General features: G+C 36.8%; 1 protein-coding gene, 1 long non-coding RNA gene and 1 pseudogene across 2 annotated transcripts in view; 1 reads left to right on the forward strand and 2 right to left on the reverse strand.

Moving 5' to 3' along the window:
• The first annotated feature begins 1,122 nt into the window (after positions 1-1,122).
• Positions 1,123-19,058, forward strand: part of LOC115222271 (gamma-tubulin complex component 3 homolog) — a 42,607-nt gene continuing 24,671 nt past the window's right edge. The window contains exons 1-5 of the mRNA XM_029792439.2: positions 1,123-1,356; positions 5,356-5,401; positions 12,219-12,280; positions 15,375-15,442; positions 16,125-16,202. Coding sequence (XP_029648299.1) covers positions 1,275-1,356; positions 5,356-5,401; positions 12,219-12,280; positions 15,375-15,442; positions 16,125-16,202 — 336 coding nt within the window. The 5' untranslated portion in view covers positions 1,123-1,274. The remainder of the gene's footprint in view (positions 1,357-5,355; positions 5,402-12,218; positions 12,281-15,374; positions 15,443-16,124; positions 16,203-19,058) is intronic.
• LOC118767110 lies at positions 5,648-17,646 on the reverse strand. The gene is made up of 3 exons (XR_005003005.1): positions 17,486-17,646; positions 7,155-7,160; positions 5,648-5,659 (listed from the first exon to the last, which is right to left on the reverse strand). It is a non-coding gene; the product is annotated as an uncharacterized LOC118767110 (long non-coding RNA).
• On the reverse strand, positions 14,045-14,168 carry LOC115222433 (annotated as a pseudogene).

Genomic DNA, 19,058 nt, shown 5'->3' on the forward strand with positions numbered 1-19,058 from the left:
ATCGACCCCAAAAGGATGAAAGGCAAAGTTGACCTCGGCAGAATTTGAACTCTCAACGTAACGACAGGTGAAATACAGCTATGCATTTCGCCCGGCGTGCTAACGTTTCTGCCAGCTCGCCGCCTTTCTGTCAAACCGTCCCACCCATGCCAGCAGGTAAAACGGACGTTAAATGATCATGATAATGAGTCTGAGAGATGAAGAATGACTGAATTGATTCTCATTCCTTACTCCAAATACTCTATTTGACATAGAACATAAAAGCCACAGAGAAATAGTTATATTTATCTAGTCTGTCTATCCAGCGATATGCTTATCCACCCATCCATCCACCCATTCATCCATCTGTCGCTCCCACCTTCGCTCACATTTTTTTTAATGAAAAAAGTCCTTCTTTAGACAAAAGGGCAAAAAAATCTATCAAAATAGTCTGGAAACATAATTTATCAAGCTATCTGTGTTAATTAGGATGTCTTTAAAAATTGGAATGAAATTTTAAAATGTTCAAAAATTATTCCTGCTCCTCAAAAAAAAAAAAAAATTTTTTTTAAATGCTTCTCCCTAATTTAAGCAGACAGCGAAAATAGATTAGCCTCAACGGAAGTGGGTTTTAGATAACGTAAGTTAGGTGTTGTTGTTGTTTAACCACAAGTCAAATAAAACCCTGCAAAAATATGCTCAAAAGTGTTCCATCCGGGACCATTCAATCTTTTTAAGAATACTACTCCGGAGAAATTGTTTTCACCTCAATAGACGTCGTTGATTGGTTGAAATTGCCGAAATGCAAAAAAAAATAAACAACAAATATCTTACAAACTACAGAATTTTCTCAAGAAAGCCAAGAGAAAAAAAATGTTTTATTTTTGACACATTTCTACCAGTATACGAAGTTTAAAAGTGTTCAGTTACAAAGAATTTATTAAAAAAATCTGCCGGTCAAAGCGAAAAGATCCAAAACTAGAATTCTTTAACACATAGTCTCCATTTAAAAGACCCGATAGTAAATCATGATCTGAGAGACGTTTTGACTGGTGCCAATCTTTTACCATTCCACAGAATCTGAAGAAGAAGCGAAAAAAAAAATGTGGAAGCAACGGAAGTTGGTGTGCAAGAGAACGGAAGTGGTTGCTGCGCAAGTACAAACAAAGAAGCGGTAAACCAAAAGAATGATTTCTTCTCCTTCAAGAATCGAAAAACTTTTCTTAGTTTGAGGCGTCGTCTTCTTCGTCTTTCTTTCTCTCTCTCGTCTTCGTAATTTACCATTCCACAGAGACATGTCTTCACATTCTGACGGAGGAGGCCGCATCACTTTGGCACTGCAGAAGTTGTGTCGTTTGGTCACTTCTTGTTCCGAAGGTAATTCATTTATTTTTGGGTTATGAAATGAGATTTTTCATTAATGTTTATTTACCTGAGTGACGTGTGTGTGTATATATATGTATGTATATATATATATATATATATATATGTATATATGTGTGTATATATATATGTATATATACCGGAGTAAGCACATAAATGTGAAACAAGGTGGGAAAAAGAGTACTCAAATACCAGAGGTAGAGTAATATGCTTTATTTAAAAGCAGCAGAAATAATAACAAAAGCTGTTACTCGGAGTTGCTGCTTTTAAATAAAGTATATAAATAAAAATTGCGAAATGATTATACACACACACACACACACACACACATATATATATAAATGAATGACAGAGATGGGTTCTGAGAAAAGCACACCATTTAACCAGTTATATAAATAGTACCGTGCAAAAGCCATGGGTCCTGCCCTTCCCACTAGACTCACCAGGTGCGTGAACACATACAAACATATATATATATATATATACATACACTCACATATATATATATATATATAATATATATATACATATATAATCTGATCAGTACATGGGTAATCATTTTTATTTCGTATATTTTCATTTGTCTTGCTTATTTTTAATGCTTTGGTTTTGTGCTGAGTTTTTATTTGAGAACATATTCATTGTGGAAAGTAGCGATTTGACGTCTATATCTAGTATGTTGACCGTCCACTTTTAGTGGTCAGTCCTTTAAATTTTGTGTGTATATATATATATATAATATATATATATATGTGTGTGTGCACGCACCTGGTGAGTCTAGTGGGACGGGCAGGACCCATGGCTTTTGCACGGCACTATTTATGTAACTGGTTAAATGGTGTGCTTTTCTCAGAACCCATCTTTGCCATTCATTTATATATATATATATATATATATATATATATGTGTGTGTGTGTATAATCATTTCGCAGTTTTTGAAGGATGTTCTTGACGTATTTATTACGTATTAAGTTCTGTAATTATTTGCTTCGTGATGAATAAACAAACTTCTATCTAATCTTCTTCATATCCGCTCCGTGCTTATTATAGTGCACACCAGTCCGTATTTTGACGGTTCCAATTACATATTAAGTCTTCTGCGAGATGTTTATAATGTATACACACAATCTGGTAGACTTTCTCTATTTACTTCAATACTGAAATAAATTCTATGGGGTGAGAAAAGGAATTAAATGGCATGGCTTAACATCGAAACCTCGTTACGTGGAAGAGAAAGAGATGTGGTGGGTTTTCTCATGGAGTGAAGAAATAGAATAGTTATTGTCCTTGTTTGGTCTGAAGACATATTATATTACTGATACCGAATTTATCGATACTTTCAGTATCGATAAATCCTGTGAGAAATCACTGGTGTTCTTAGGAAATACATGAACATCACTTCATTGTCATGCACATTTTCTCTTGTCAAAAGATTATTCAAGAATTGTGCCATAATTAAACCCATTTGGCGTCAATATTGTTATGAAAATATAACTTCAACAACACTTCCAAATGAATCTCTCCAATCCTTGACATTATGACAAGTCTGAAGCTCACAGTCAGCTTAACGTCCACTCTTCCATGCTTGCACGGGTCAGATGGATTTTATCGAGGTAGTTTTTCTACAGCAAGATGCCCTTCCTGTCGCTAACCCTCATATTTCCAGGCAAGGAAACTTTCTCCCCCATGACCAGACGTGTTTTTTTTCCCCATAGAAGACTGGGAACGACCAGCATCACTTGCATAACGCTGGCGCTTATTTACAACCATCCTGTGATGGTTGAACGCTAGCATTATACAAACGATACTGTTCGTTCCCAGTCTGTCATGAAATATATATTTGTGTGCATATAGGTCTTGTGTATATATAGGTTTGTATATATGCGTTTTTGTATATATATATATATATATATATAATGTGTATATATATATGTGTGTGTGCATATAGGTCTTGTGTATATATATTTAGGTATGTGTATATATGTGTGCATATTGGTGTGTTTGTATATATATATATATATATATATTATATATATATATATAATGTGTATATATATATGTGTGTGTGTGCATATAGGTCTTGTGTATATATATTTAGGTATGTGTATATATGTGTGCATATTGGTGTGTTTGTATATATATATATATATATATATATATATATATATAGGCAAGTGTGTATATGTGTTTGTGTTTATATAAGGCATGTGTATGTATATATATATACACACATATCTGTATATGTAAATGTGTGTATACATATGTGTGTGTGTGTGTATTTATACACGTAAAAAAAAGTGCTGGTGTCATGTAAACACCACCCGGTATACTCTGTATAGGGGTTGGCACTAAGGAGGACACACATACAAGAGCAATTATATTACAAGAAGAGTTCAAGCTCTGCAAGGTGCAGGCGGCTACCATGTATGTGTGTATGTACTGCTCTGCCTGTAGTAGAGACATTGATTAACACAATGCAATTGCCTAGAGATCCTGCATTCAATCCCCAGCAAAAAATGTCTCAAAATGCAGAAAGTGCATTTTGAGAGCAGTTTAGCGCACTGGATCAAATAAAGGGTTAGGTTTGAAATTCCAATACAGCTGAGTTCCATGCAATACACCTGAAGAAGGCTGAAGTGTACAATAGCTGATACATAGTGAAATTGGTGATCAAGTTGAGGATACCAGTCTGACTATTAATAAACAGTATACATAAAATATCAAAATTATAATGGAACACCACTGTGAATTTATCTTTCTGTTCTGTGTAACCAACTCTAATGAATGGTTTTTGGGAATCTACCAGAAGGAACCTTGTTGTGGTTTAATTCAGCCTTCAAAATGATAGCAGCCAAATCTTAATTGAATCACATGCTATTGTCTTAATAAAGGACACATTAGATTATGTAGCATGGTTTACATGCCTGGGGGAAATTGTTAGTCAACGCTAGATTAAACAACAGCCTGGGAAAATTGATGGTTGATATGGAGTTAAAGAATATTCTATTTGGCGTGTTACCAGTAGGAAACAGATCAGAGTTCAGTTACTGTAAAATCCAGGTGCAGGCATGGCTGTGTGGTAAGAAGCTTGCTTCCTGCGCATGCATTCGTCAGTGTTTTCTTTGCACTGCTAGGAGTCACGTCGCTATACACCGACGTCATGAATTATTGAACAAGTGAAGCACAACTACCAGGTAAGACATTTGTTTTTTGGGGGGAGGGATTCAGTGGGGATTTGATGCTCATGTTTATTTATTTCATCGAACAAGAAATCGCCACTGAGTTCCTGGCAAATTGTCTGCCTGTAGTTATGTTTAAAGTCTCACTTAGCGGTGAGAAGTGTGTTTTTGGGGCGTATCCCTCCTCCTAAAATTGTGCTTATTTTTTACCATTTTTTGGTGAAATTGTTGTATGACAACTTTTTGCAAGGAAAAAACTTCAAATCTGAAGAAGATGCAAAAACAGCCTTTTGTGATTTCATCACCTCTTGCTCTCCAGAATTCTTCACTGCCGGCATAAATAAGCTACTGATAAAATGGCAAAATTGTATTGATAATTTAGGTGCATACTTTAGCTGCATTGCTTTTTGTTGAGATAAAGTAAATCAAACTTTCAGTTTAAAAGCAGACGTTTCATTCTTGATAGCCTGATGTATATGTATGTATGTATCTATCTATCTTTGTGTCTGTGTTTGTCTTCCACCACCACTTGACAATTGGTGTTGGTGTGTCCCCGTAACTTAGTGGTTTGGCAAAAGAGACCAACAGAATAAGTACCAGGCTTTAAAAAATTAAGTACTGGGGTTGATTCATTCAACTAAAAAATCTTCATAGCAGTGTCCCAGCATGGCCAGTCTAATGACTGAAACAAGTAAAACATAAAAGATCTAAACTTGTTTTTATGACCAGGCTATGGAGAAGAACCAATCTCTGTGTGTGAGCATTTTGTGTTGTTAAGCATGTTTCTTAACTCGTGTCTTGTTGATCTTTTCAGATGAAATCCTGCCTTATTACCAACATGCAATCAAGATCATTAGCATGTAAGTATTCTAGACACATATTTATATCTATCTATCTCTCTCTCTCTATATATATATATACACGCAAAACATTCAAACACTGAGATTTGAAATCAGATGTCACTATTGTTCATATCATCTGTGGATAAATTTTAAAATTGATATCACCAGCTGTGACATAGGTGGATCGCAGGCGCTATAGCATTAAATAGCTATGAATTATAAATTTGTATGAAGCGTAAGGATGCTTAACAAGCATCCATCTGCTAGAAATTAGAGCTAAAGTCTTAAATTTATCCACTGTACCGCACCAAGATAACAGAAAAACAGTATGTGAAGAAAGTGACCGCGTGTATACCATTGGCGATTTTTTTTTTTTCCCTCCGTCTTCCCTTCTTTTGATTTTTCCTTTTCCTATGTTTCTGACGAAGAGCTCTGCTCAAAACTAAAAACCCTCCTTCTTTCCAATAATACTATACTTGTTGCATGTCCTCACGTGTTTTCTCTTTGTGTTTCCATGTTTGGATTAACTTTATATATATATATATATATCATTATTACCATTATGTTAACGTACATCTTTCCATGCTTGCATAAGTTGGGTGGAATTTCCTGTTGCCAACCTTCACCTGTTTGCAAGTAAAGCAATATTTCCCCATGACCAGACATGTTTCCATGGAAGATTGGAAATGGACACAGCTTGCATGATGGTTACTTTTGTTTACAACTGTCACATGATGTCAAAGCAAGGTGGCACTAACACACACACACACACACACACACGAGCTTGCAAAAATTTCATGCATTGGTCAAAGTCAAAAATTTTAGAAGAGAGGGATCTATCAACTATATTGCTCCTAGTACTTGACTGGTACTTTATATTATTGACCCTTAGAAAGATGAAAGGCAAAGTTGACTTAGGTTGAATTTGAACTCAGAATGGTAAATTTTGGTATTTAATTATATAGTAATATTTTGTCTGATTTTCTGCTGATTCTGCCAATCCAGAGTATAAAAACAATAAAGATAAGTCTTTTGCTATGAACTGAATTTAATTTGTAAATCTACATAAACAGGGAACATCTTTACGGACATTCGTCCTGCTAAAAATAGTAGCCAGATGTCTCTCAAATCACACCCTAGTGTCTTAAAAAAAAAGGACACATTGGTTATTGTAGTTTAAAGTATGCAATATCTAAAAATAAAAAGACAAGTTGGTCATGGATAGAATGCTTCTGATCATGACTGACCTAGAGCAAAACAATAGCAATGCCATATTAATTACTCTACTGCTTCACCAGTATATATATATATATATATATATAAATTGAATGGAAATAGTAGTTAAGACACCCGTGCCGGTGACATGTTAAAAGAAAAGTACCATCCGAATGTGGCAGATGCCAGCCTCGTCTGGCCTCTGTGCTGGTGGCACGTAAAAAGCACCAACCAATTGTGGCCATTTGCCAGTCTCCTCCGGCCCCTGTGCCGGTGGCACGTAAAAAGCACCCGCGACACTCACAGAGTGGTTGGCGTTAGGAAGGGCATCCAGCTGTAGAAACACTGCCAGATCAGACTAGTGCCTGGTGCAGCCTTTTGGCTTTCCAGACCCCAGTCGAACTGTCCAACCCATGCTAGCATGGAAAATGGACGTTAAATGATAAGGATGATATGTATATATTCCACTTGTTGGTCATGTTAATAAAATTATCTCCTTTTAAAAATTGGTTACATAAGAAGCACTTTAATGTCATCAGCACCATGCAGTGAACACAGGACACTCTACACATTTTCTCTCTGACATTTCAATTGATAATAACATTGATATTTGTAAAAATAAAAATTGAGTATAGCAGAGTATATTTGTAGGTTTAAAACGTGTATAAACATATTTTGTTACACTCAACCTTTTTTTTTTTAGTTTTTTTTTATAGTTTTCATGTCATGCTTGATATAAATAGAATTTTTAACATTTGCTAAACCATCACTAATATTTAAATTTACTTAAAAATCCACTCGTTAGCTAAATGCCATACGCTATGTGGGCGTAAGTTGCTGTACCGATATGCAAATTAATATACTAGTTAGCTAAGCACCATTCTCTATGTAGCTGGAAGTTGTTGGATCTTACTAGAACAGAATGATTAAGTGGAATTTGGTGAAGGTTAATGACTCATACAACTGGTCTTTCTATCATCTGCACTGTTTTGTTTAAAACGGTAATTTATTCCACTGTAAGACTAGATTTTAAACAGGCGTGGGTGTCTGGTTAAGAAGTTTGCTTTGCAACCGCAAAACTTTGAGTCTGATAATGTTGTGCAGCGTCTTGAGGAAACGTCTTCAACTATAGCTGACCTATGCCTTGCGAGTGAATTTTGTAAACAGAACTGCTGGAATCCCATTATATGTGTGTATGTGTACATATGTGTGTGTATATATATATATATAGAGTTAATCCAAACATGAAAACACAACGCGAGGACGTGGAACAAGTATAGTATTATTGGACGCTCAGGAAAGAAGGAGGGTTTAACGTTTCGAGCGGAGCTCTTCGTCAGAAACACAGGAAAAGGAAAGATCCAAGGAAGGGAAGACGGAGGAAAAAAAATCGCCAACGGTACACACACGGTCACATTTTTATATATATATATATATATATATATATATATATATATATATATATATATATATATCGAAATCGATCAATGGAAATTGCAGATGTGTTACCAGTGCCGGTGGCATGTAAGAGAACTTTCCGTTTCGCGACCGTTGCCAGCACCGCCCCGTTTCGTGTCCGTTGCCAGCCTCGCCTGGCCCTCGTGCCGGTGGCACATAAAAAGCACCATCCGTTCGTGGCCGTTTGCCAGCTCTGTCTGGCACCAGTGCGGGTGGCACGTAAAAAGCACCCACTACACTCACGGAGTGGTTGGCGTTAGGAAGGGCATCCAGCCGTAGAAACACTGCCAAATCTGACTGGGCCTGATGAAGCCTTCTGGCTTCACAGACCCCAGTAGAACCGTCCAACCCATGCTAGCATGGAAAACGGACGCTAAACGATGATGATGATGATGATGATATATATATATATATATATATGTGTGTGTGTGTGTGCTGGGCCTTATGTAGGTAATGATGTCTGTGTTGTGTAACTAACACCTGTGCTAGTGACATGTAAAAAGCACCTTTCAAGTACTGGGCCTCATGAGGGCAGTAACCAAGACCTTTGGCAATATGCTGTGCTTAAAAAGACCCATGGAGCCAATGAAAGTGTGGTCATGACAAATACTGGTGTCATGCAACTGGCACTAATGCTGGTAGCACGTAAAAGCACCTATTACCCTCTCGGAGTGGTTGGCATTAGGAAGGGCATCCAGCCATAGTAACCAATAAAATCTAAAATATGTATAATTTTATATATAATCACATTATACAAAAAGTGAGATACTTGCCACTGCTTCTGATCTACAAGATCTTGAATGCGTGGTTGAATGGCAGAGAATGCACAATGTAAGTCCCTTTCAACATTCAGCCTGTTTCTGTACTTGGTCTTGAGAGCAACGAGCGTGGAAAATATCAGCTTCACAAAGATACATAGACCCAAACTTAGCTAAAATCTGAAGAGCATGATGTGAGATCAGAGGGTAAACAGGAAGGTACTTGATCCAGAACATTTCAAGATCCATTTCTTCGAAGTTTTCCTTAGCTTGGGAGTTGAACTTCAGCTCAAGTAACCCCTCTTGCACTTGATCCAATACATCAGTTACTTCACACTGAAATGGGTTCCTGATAAATTTCCAAGCTTCATGCTTTTCATCTATATATGTCACTTGTTTTACCCCTCTGCAAAAGAATTTTATTTAATTCCTTTTGCAGGAAGGACTGCTTTGTCCTGGCCGTGTTCTGCCCTTACCTTCGAAACACGCATTGAGTCGAACCAGGGGCAGCTGATGAAGGGGAATTTTCCTTGTATTGTTTGTCCTGTTTTTTCGTTGTTAAAAAAAGTCTGTTTCCTTGTTTGATTTTATGTTTTCGTTTCTCGTTGTGTTCTATGTTTATTTGTGGTGTCCTGTACTCATATATGCATGTATATATACATATAGATGTAAGTATGTACATATATGTATGTATATATGCATATGTTTTATTATATTGTTATTATATATATATATATATATAATGCAGGCTGCCATACTCAATAAAATTTAAAAATCTATTCTTCTTGCACAGCCCAGTACTGAATAATCTAGAGCTTGGTTGTTGAAGACCCCTACCATAAAGGGTCTTTATGGCTCTTTGTTTCAGGTGGCAATGCATGTAATAATAACAATGGTGCCAAATGGCCTTTCCCTTGGATAAACATTAGTAGTTTAAGAAAGAGGGGACTTGTTTACATAGGCAACTGCTAGTGCTCGTCTTTCTCAGAAGATATTGTCCAGACCTGTTCATACATGTGTAGAAGCATGGTCAACTTTGACCAGTGTAAGCCTCTTATGACATCATTAAGATGAAAAAAAGCCATCAGTGTTTAGTTTATTGTTGAACCATCTGTGCCATTCCACAACTCTAAGGAGAAATCTGACCTTTTCAAACATTTGTCCAGCAGTAATACCTGCTGTTGATTGGGTAATTACTTTTACCTTTTTGGGGGGGATCCACATTCAAAGTGTTATTTAGACTGGAGCCTGGTGCAGCCTTCTGGCTTCCCAGAACCCCGGTCGAACCGTCCAACCCATGCTAGCATGGAGAACGGACGTTAAACGATGATGATGATGATGATGTATATAATAGGCAAGAAGTTGAAAATATTTTTGGCCCATGACTCTCCATGGACCCTAAGTAATGCATGTGTAAGATTTGAATGAAATCAGTTGGGTACTTCTCAAGTTTTAGGGATTCACAGACAGATAGATAAACACACATTCCCAGTTTTGTGTATATATATATATATATATATATATATATATATATATATATATATATATATATATATATTATATATATATATATGTGTGTGTGTATATATGCTTTTATTAAAGCTGCAAAATTATCAGAAAAACTGTTACTCAGAGTTTCACATTCCTGTTTATCAAACAGTTGTGTTTTCTTCACAACTGTCTGACAAATGGGAACGTGAAACTCTGAGTAACAGCTTTTGTGATAATTTTGCAGCTTTAATAAAAGCATATTACTCTACTTTTGGTATTCGAGTACTATTTCCCCCCCTTTTTTTGTACTTACATGCTCACCTGTGTGTGTGTGTATGTATGTATATATATATATATATATATATATATATATATATATATATATATATATATATATATATATATATTTATATTTGGGGAAACTATTATACTGATTCAGTCTCATCTATTATTATTATTGCATACAAATTACATGTGTTAAAAGGGAAAGAAACACAGGCTAAAACAAACGTTGTGTCTTGTAATATATTTCATGTTGCTTAAATCTGCTGTTTAGAACATTAATATTTAATTATCAATGTACTAAACAACAGGTTAAGATAGCATTATTTCTGCAAACTGGCCATACCAGTTTGGTGTCGTCATCTGATTAAGTGGCCTATAAACATTAGCCATATATCTGTAAACAGAGAAGCTGGAGTACTTGGTTTATGAGGGCAGTCCCAGCCAGGACAGAAACCAGGTCAAGTAAGTCCATTTTGTTCTTGTTCACAGAAAGATTAATCAGACATTTGCTTTTGTGTCTTAGTATGGTCATTATATCATAAATATATAAAACCACAGTAATGGTAGCTAGGACTTAAACACATCTTCAGATACATGTCAAATTATTAATCATGGCACAATTGGTAGAGCAACGGATTAAATGCATTGTGATATTTAGTTTAAGGCTCTTTACATTCTGTGTTCACAGTCTGTTGTCTTTTATCTTTTTCATTCATCGGACTGCAGCCATACTGGAGCACTGCCTCAAAGAGTTTAGTCGGACAAATTGACCATAGTACTTTTTTTTAAAAGTCTGGTGCTTATTTTATTGGTCTCTTTTGCTGAGCTGCCAAGTTATGGGTATGTAAAAACCCTAACACCTCTTATCAAGCAGTAGGACAAATGCAAAGACACCCACACATGCGCCATCATCATCATCATCGTTATTTAATGTCTGCTTTCCATGCCAGCATGGGATGGACAGTTTGACTGGAACTGGCAAGCTGGAGCACTGCACCAGCCTCCAATCGTCTGTTTTGGCTTGATATATATGGCTGGATGCCCTTCCGTAACATCAATCACCTTACAGTGTGTACTTGGCACTTTTTACCTGGTGCTGGTATGCATGCTCTTTGTGTGGTGCTTGTCACAGTTGCTGGTACAGGTTCTTACTAATTTGCCCCACTAGCATATGTAGTGCTGGCACAGGTACTTTGTACATGGTGCCGACATGGGTACTTTTTACACATGTCTATACATACATACATACACAATGGGATTCCTCACAGTTTTTGTCTACCAAATTCACTTGCAAGCCATTGGTCAATCTGATGTTATATCAGAAGACATTTGACCAAGGTGGCTGAGCCTGAAAGCACACAATGGCATTTCCTTTTTAAATTAAATTTTCTTAAACTTTATCAAAATACCTCTTCTTGCAGAAACCTGGAGATTTTTTTTTCACAGGACCTTAGAATTCTTTGGAAGCCATTTTGAGAAATTCTACAGTCGACTCCTGTCTTCTGGGCAATTTGTGATCAAGAATTAGTCACCACTGTTCATCTAGTGTATTGTTAATGTCGGTGTGGCTGTTAACTTTGTTCACTCTTGTAACAAATGTTGATCATTTCTTTTTCTGTATCTTTCAGGCATTTTGATACTCCGACTAACTGTAATGAATTTGATATTGTGGAGAAAATTAAAAGACACTGTAAGTATTAATTATTAAAACTCTGCTGTAAGTGGCTTAGATATAGAGTGTGTCTCTGTATATCTATATATATGTGTGTGTATATATATATATCTGATAAAATAGATGCAGAAAACTCATTTCTGTGTGTCAGTGTGTCACAGTTAGACCCCCTCTCACTATTCAGTGCCACTCCTACTATTCCTCACGATAGGGGTGAGAGTAATAGTAGGCATAGAGATGGTGTGGGTGGTGGTGAACAGAGAGAGAGAGAAAGAAAAAATGGGAGAGAAAGAGAGCCAAAGAAATTTAGGGAGAGTTGATGTTTTATTATGCTTGAAGAATTTTGTTATTAATCTGGAATCCAACAGTGTAGATAGCCTAAAGCTTGGGTTGAGTGCTGCATTGGAAATATCCTATCTTTCTACCTTCCCAGGACTGTGTGTGTGTGTGCAAAAGTGGTTGGCATTAGGAGCAACATGTAGCCATGTAGAAACCATTGCTAAAACTGACATTGGCGCTCAACACAGTTGTCTGGCCTGTTGTCGAATTGTCAATTATATTGTGTCCAACTGATTAAAATTCTATTTATTTAATTATGCAGCTGAGGATAGCCCTGCATTTAAATTGATGTAATGCTTGCATTGTTCAATTAAATGGAGCTGCTTGAAACGGTCATACTGCATCACTTCTTGATATCCTGTTGCTTATTTTGATTTTATTCACCTTACTTTGAGTTGTACAGATAATACTGCATTAATTTGGTGCATCAACTTACGTACCTAATTCAACGGAATCTCAATTATTTCTTTATATATGAGAGAGAGAGTGTGTGTTAAACAGTATTTAATTATATTTTCTATGGAAAATTCAAACCCCTTTTATATGTGTATATGCATAAACTAAGAAATGAGACTTTCACTGACTAATCTTTCTTTTTTAGTATTAATATACTATTGTGGACGCTACCAAAAACTTTTTTTAGCCATAATTTATATATATGTGTGTATATGAAATGTATTTCTTCATTTATTAATCGTTTTCAATAGATTATTCTTTAATTGTCAAAAAAAAAAAAAAAATTTCTATTTGATATACAAGTATGGTCCCTGAAGGCTTATATCTTACTTGCAGTTTGTTTGTTGTGTGAGACCTTACTTACTTGAAAGATCCCTTCTAGGGATTTCTGAAATTTTAATGCTGTATTGGTTTTTGTATTTCAGTTATTAGCATCTGGAAATCCAAGGTAACATCTTGTTTTGAGCTGGAATATTTTTATGTTGTGGTCCTCATCGTTTTTTTGTTTTTTTTCTCTTTGTATTTTCTCTCCTGCAATCTTTTTTTTTTTTCCTGTAGAAACCTTCGAACCAAGTTCTAATAAATTATCCACAGCAAAGTCCCTTCCTGCCAACACTGAGTCAACAGCAGCACACCAGACCTCAATTTATATATTTTGCCTATTTTTAAGTACTGTACACCTTTGTCTGCCTGGCCAGCACTTCATTGGGATGGTCTACTCTGGACCTCCTTCAGTGTTTGCTTGCCCACTTCTGTTGGTTGAGAATTTGGTCTAGTTGGGGGTATCAACTCTTAACAGCTGTATGAGCAAGGGAGATAATTATGTTATCATGGACAGTTAAATTAGGTCAGTGGACCATCATAGCCATTCGATGTTTAAAAATTTTATTATATTTAAATTTTATTTGGTAATGTATGAAAAAATTAAATTTTGTGTATTGTAGAAGTATAACCAATTCTTTTACTGGTTTCAGTCATTGAACTCTGGCCATGCTGGGGTTGCTTTGAAGTAGAGAGCAGTGCCTATATGTGTTAGATAAATAAAATTATCTCTTCCGTCCATATCAAGGGGACTGCTAACCGTCTGTCTCTTTCTTTTTTTTGGCAACACAAATTTATTGCACATGAATTTTATACAAAATCTTATTTGGACCCTGGCTGAGAATCACTAGTTTAGATAAATATCATAGGCTGATTTGAAAAGTTTTGTGACCAAATTAGGGAAAGTGTCTCTAGAAGACCAACCTAAAACAATGCATTGAGCTTTGCTGATTATATAACATAGGAGGGCTGAGGAAAGACCTGATGTGATAAGGCATTTCAGACCTACCAAACTGTTGCTAGTAATTGATGTTAAGATAAACTAATTTTGATAAGAAAGCTTGGTAGTCATGAACTAGTTAAAAAAAAAGTACTTTTTGATGGATCTCTTCTATCCATTTCAGTATGGGAAGATAGTAATTAAAAAAAAGAAACTGGTAATTAAAACACTGATAGTGATGAAGATAATCATCATCATCATCATCATCATCGTTTAACGTCCGCTTTCCATGCTAGCATGGGTTGGATGGTTCAACTGGGGTCTGGCAAGCCCGAAGGCTGCACCAGGCCAGTCAGATCTGGCAGTGTTTCTACAGCTGGATGCCCTTCCTAACGCCAACCACTCCGAGAGTGTAGTGGGTGATTTTATGTGCCACCGACACAGGTGCCAGACGAGGCTGGCAGACGGCCACGCTCGGATGGTGTTTTTTATGTGCCACCGACACAGGTGCCAGACGAGGCTGGCTGACGGCCACGCTCGGATGGTGTTTTCTTATGTGTCACCGACACAGGTGCCAGACGGGGCTGGCGGAATGTGATTAAAGCAAGAGTAAGTCAGCTACAAGTTTTAGAATTCAGTCTTAATTTGATGAAGTTGGGGTTAAGTCTAACTAAGATGAAGAAAAACGGTGGAACAAGATTACTTGAGATACATCATAAAAGAATGTGTTGAAATATTGGTTTCAAATTTTGGCACAAGGCCAGCATGTTTGGGGTAGGGGTGTGAGTTGATTACATTGACCCCAGTGTTCAACTGGTACTTATTTTATTGACCCCAGAAAAGATAAAAGCAAAGTTGACCGTGGCAGAATTTGAACTCAGAACGTAAAGACAGATGAAATGCTGCTAAACATTTTAGCCTTGTATGCTAATGATTCTGCTACCTTGCTGCCTTAAAGGGTTGAAATATTGAAGGGTTGGTGTTGTTGTTGTTGTTGAAGTATTATCCTTTTTCTCAGTCGTCAGTGCTTAAGTGTTGTGCATTTTCTGATTGCAGTGGCTAGAAATGGAAAAGAGAAAGAAGCTGCTTCCTTTGCCAGTTCTTACAGAGTATTCCAGAACAATGTAAGTCAACATGACCATTACACTCTTACTGTTGTGAAGTTTTTTGGCGAGGTGGACAATTAATGATTTTATGACCTCTTATGTTGATTTGTACAGTGGTTGGGGTACACTTCATTAAACTGATCTCCTTGTATTTAACCTGTTCTTGATTTTATCAATGTTGAAATTTTGAAAGACTCCTCCCCCCCCCTATATTCCTGGCCCTATGTCTTTGGTAGAAATAATTATTGCTTAACCCTTTAGCATTCAGATTGTCGAATGTAATGGTATTTATTGACATTGTTTTGAAGTATTCACATATTATTTTGTTGCTTAGAGATTTAAATGACTGCTTATTTTTAGAATGACATTGTAGGGTAGGTGTGAGAAACCAGATCTGACTAATTTGATCATAAAGCAGGTAGAATATTTGAGATGGATATGGCCGGTTTAAATGCTAAAGAGTTAGTGGTAGTCATTAAATAAAATGCCTTGTGGTATTTCACAATGGACCATTACAATCTGAGTTCAAATCCCATTGCGGCCGACTTGACCGATACTTTATTTTATTGACTTGAGAAGGACAAATGGCAATGGACTGGAATCATTATAGTTGACTATTTTTTTTGTCCCAGAACTTTCGGGCTTCTCCCTATGTGAAAAAAAAAATAATCACAATTTCTTTTTCTTTGTTTTGTTTCAGAATACTGTCAAACAAAAGGGATCTGTCCTTGTATTTCTGTACCGTCTGAAAGAAAGTAACTTGCTGAACAACCAGCCGGTAATTAATTCTCATATTCTCCTTCATTAATTAATAATTTTTAAGATAATGAACAGCAGTACCCAGTCTTGCTCAGGTTTATTAATCATAATCACATTAGTTCATTATATTTGGGACTAGCAGAGGCACCCGGTGTTGCCTAGGAATGAAATTGTTCCTTATATATTGGAAGAAAAAAGCAAAATATGCTGTATAGAAATTTGTTATTCTAAATTCAATTTATTCTTCAATTGGGAAATCAATTCTGAATTCATAATACAAAAATAATAATAATAATAAATTTGATCATATGTACAACGTTTAGGTTCATGTTCATTCACAAATGCAACCAAGTCTGTGATATCATAATTTGTCTGTCTTGCTTTGTCTCTTGAAGTTAAATCACTTGGTTTGTTTTTGGCAGTCCAGAGCCAGACTCTTGCAAATTTTTGTCTCCCATGGCCAAAACTTGATCCTCAATTTCAGTCAGTGCTTGGTTAAAAATTGTTTCAGAGAACTGAATATTGATATCTGGGTTTGCTTGTTGAACTGCATACTTTAAGTCCTAAGCCATGCCCTCATAATGTTTCATCCAAAACTGTTGGAGACGGCCAAGTTGGCACAAGTTCTGTATAATTGCAAAAAAGTTACCGAGTTTCCTTGGAGAATCTGTTACTGATGCTTCAGTCAATGCAAGGTCCTAATGTTCATTTTCTAAAAAAAAAACCCTTCTTAATAGCATGATTCCCTATAAGTTTCACGCACATGACCATCTACCCTCCTTGAATCTTGGAATGATTCGGAACCACGTACTTCATGCAAAAGGAGGCGTAAGTAGTAGCATTCTGCTTGGCTTGGAGGGGACACTGTAAACTCTTGCAAGAGCATCAGCCCCACATTTCCTCTTGTGCCATTTATTGTTTTCTCCAGGTGTAATACTTGGGCAATTGTGGGTAAAGGAGTTTTCTTGCATCTTTATCTACTTGACACACCTTAAAAAGGGCAGTAAGGGTAGTTTCTTTTGAAGAAAGTGCTTGTTGCAAGGTTGTTTGTTTTGTAAAGACAACCCTGTGGCCATTCTCTAGATCAGTGGTTTTCAACCAGGGTTCCGCGGAACCTTAGTGTTCCGCCAGTACAGTCCAGGGGTTCCGCAAGAAGTTACAAAAATGCTAAAATCGGCAGTAATTTTTAATTCTCCTGTGCAGATATGTGTGCATAAGACTATTAAATTATTGCACAGGGGTTCCTCGAGCCAGTGAAATGTTTCCTTGGGGTTCGGCTTCAGAAAAAAGTTTGAAAAGCACTGCTCTCGATGGACACTCAGATGAATGATGGCTGGGTGCCCCTCATCAATGGGAAAATTGAAGATGTGCCAAAAAGCCTCATTGGTACCAATGTATCTTCTTCTCTCACACTGTGCATCTTCGTCATTTTTATTTATCAGCTGACTGCCATTCTGCATAAGAGTGTATGTTGCAGCATCTGAACCATTCTGACCCTTTGAATATTAGAGGTATGAATCATTTTTGCCAGCTGAGTGGACTGGAGTGAAGTGAAATAAAGTGTCTTGCTTAAGGATACAATGCACTGCTAGGAATGGAACATCTGACCTTATGATCATGAGCCAAATATCCTAACGACTAAGTCACATACCTTCACAGTCTCTCTAAGTCTAATTAATTTTTGTATGAACAATTTACCTGCAAGTCTGAACATGTATGCTCCATACCACTGAGTGTATAGTCACTGTTTTCACCTGCTTCTCTTTCTCACATCACTTCTATGTTTTGTTTGCTTTGAATGTCATGGTTTCTTATTCTGTGTGAAACAGACTGAATGACGTGTGAAGGAGAAGGAGAATGATGCTGTACAGTGGTGAGGTGTTGGCACTGGAAGTGGAATAAGGAAAGTTTTTCAGAATTAGAAGAGAAAAAATTGAGTATGATATGTTGCATATTTATCATTTAAGAACAGAAGTGAGACGAAGCAGTGGTTGAACATGAGACGCTAGCACGATTGCCAGGTAAAAAGCACAAAAATACAGCATTTAACTGAAAATGGCAAGTACTGCTGGCAGAGGCTAAGGAATAACATCTATTTGTTCCCTTCTCAAGAATGTAGAAGTTAATTTGAAGGATTAATTTGGTTGCTTGTTCTGACAGGTTAAGAGACCACAAAGGGGATCTTCTACTGACGTAGGTGTGTAGTGTGGTCTTTAACAGCAGGAAGGCATTGAATATCTGGGAGGCTGGATATGTGATCATTTACCTACCTATGTGCTGTTGGTCTGTTTGAGTAGGACAACCAAGGGGCTACGCAGCAACAACTGAGGAAGAAATGGAAAAGGGTGAATTCAGATCTGAAGTTGATGGTCTCTACAGATGAAATAACCTGTGATTAAGGAGGCTTCAGCACATGGTGAAAAGGAAATACTTGTGAAATTATTAATGAACACCAAAGGAGGAGGAGAGTCTGTGCGTCAAAGATTGTGATGTTGAGATATCTGTATGAGAAGAGATGAATTAATCAGGAGGAGATTCTTAATCACTGATTTAGTTAAGTTAGTACTTGGGAGTAGGATTTAAGAAGGGTACAGTATGTATTTCTTTACTACCCACAAGGGGCTAAACACAGAGGAGACAAACGGATTAAGTCGATTATATCAACCCCAGTACGTAACAGGTACTTAATATATCGACCCCAAAAGGATGAAAGGCAAAGTCGACCTCGGCGGAATTTGAACTCAGAACGTAACGGCAGATGAAATACGGCTAAGCATTTCGCCCGGCGTGTTAACGTTTCTGCCAGCTCGCCGCCTTAGTACAGGGTACAGTATGGAATTTTAGCAGCAGCTAGACAATGCTGTTGCAGAAAATG

This window comes from Octopus sinensis, linkage group LG19 (genome assembly GCF_006345805.1).
Source record: "Octopus sinensis linkage group LG19, ASM634580v1, whole genome shotgun sequence".
Lineage (NCBI taxonomy): Eukaryota > Metazoa > Mollusca > Cephalopoda > Octopoda > Octopodidae > Octopus > Octopus sinensis.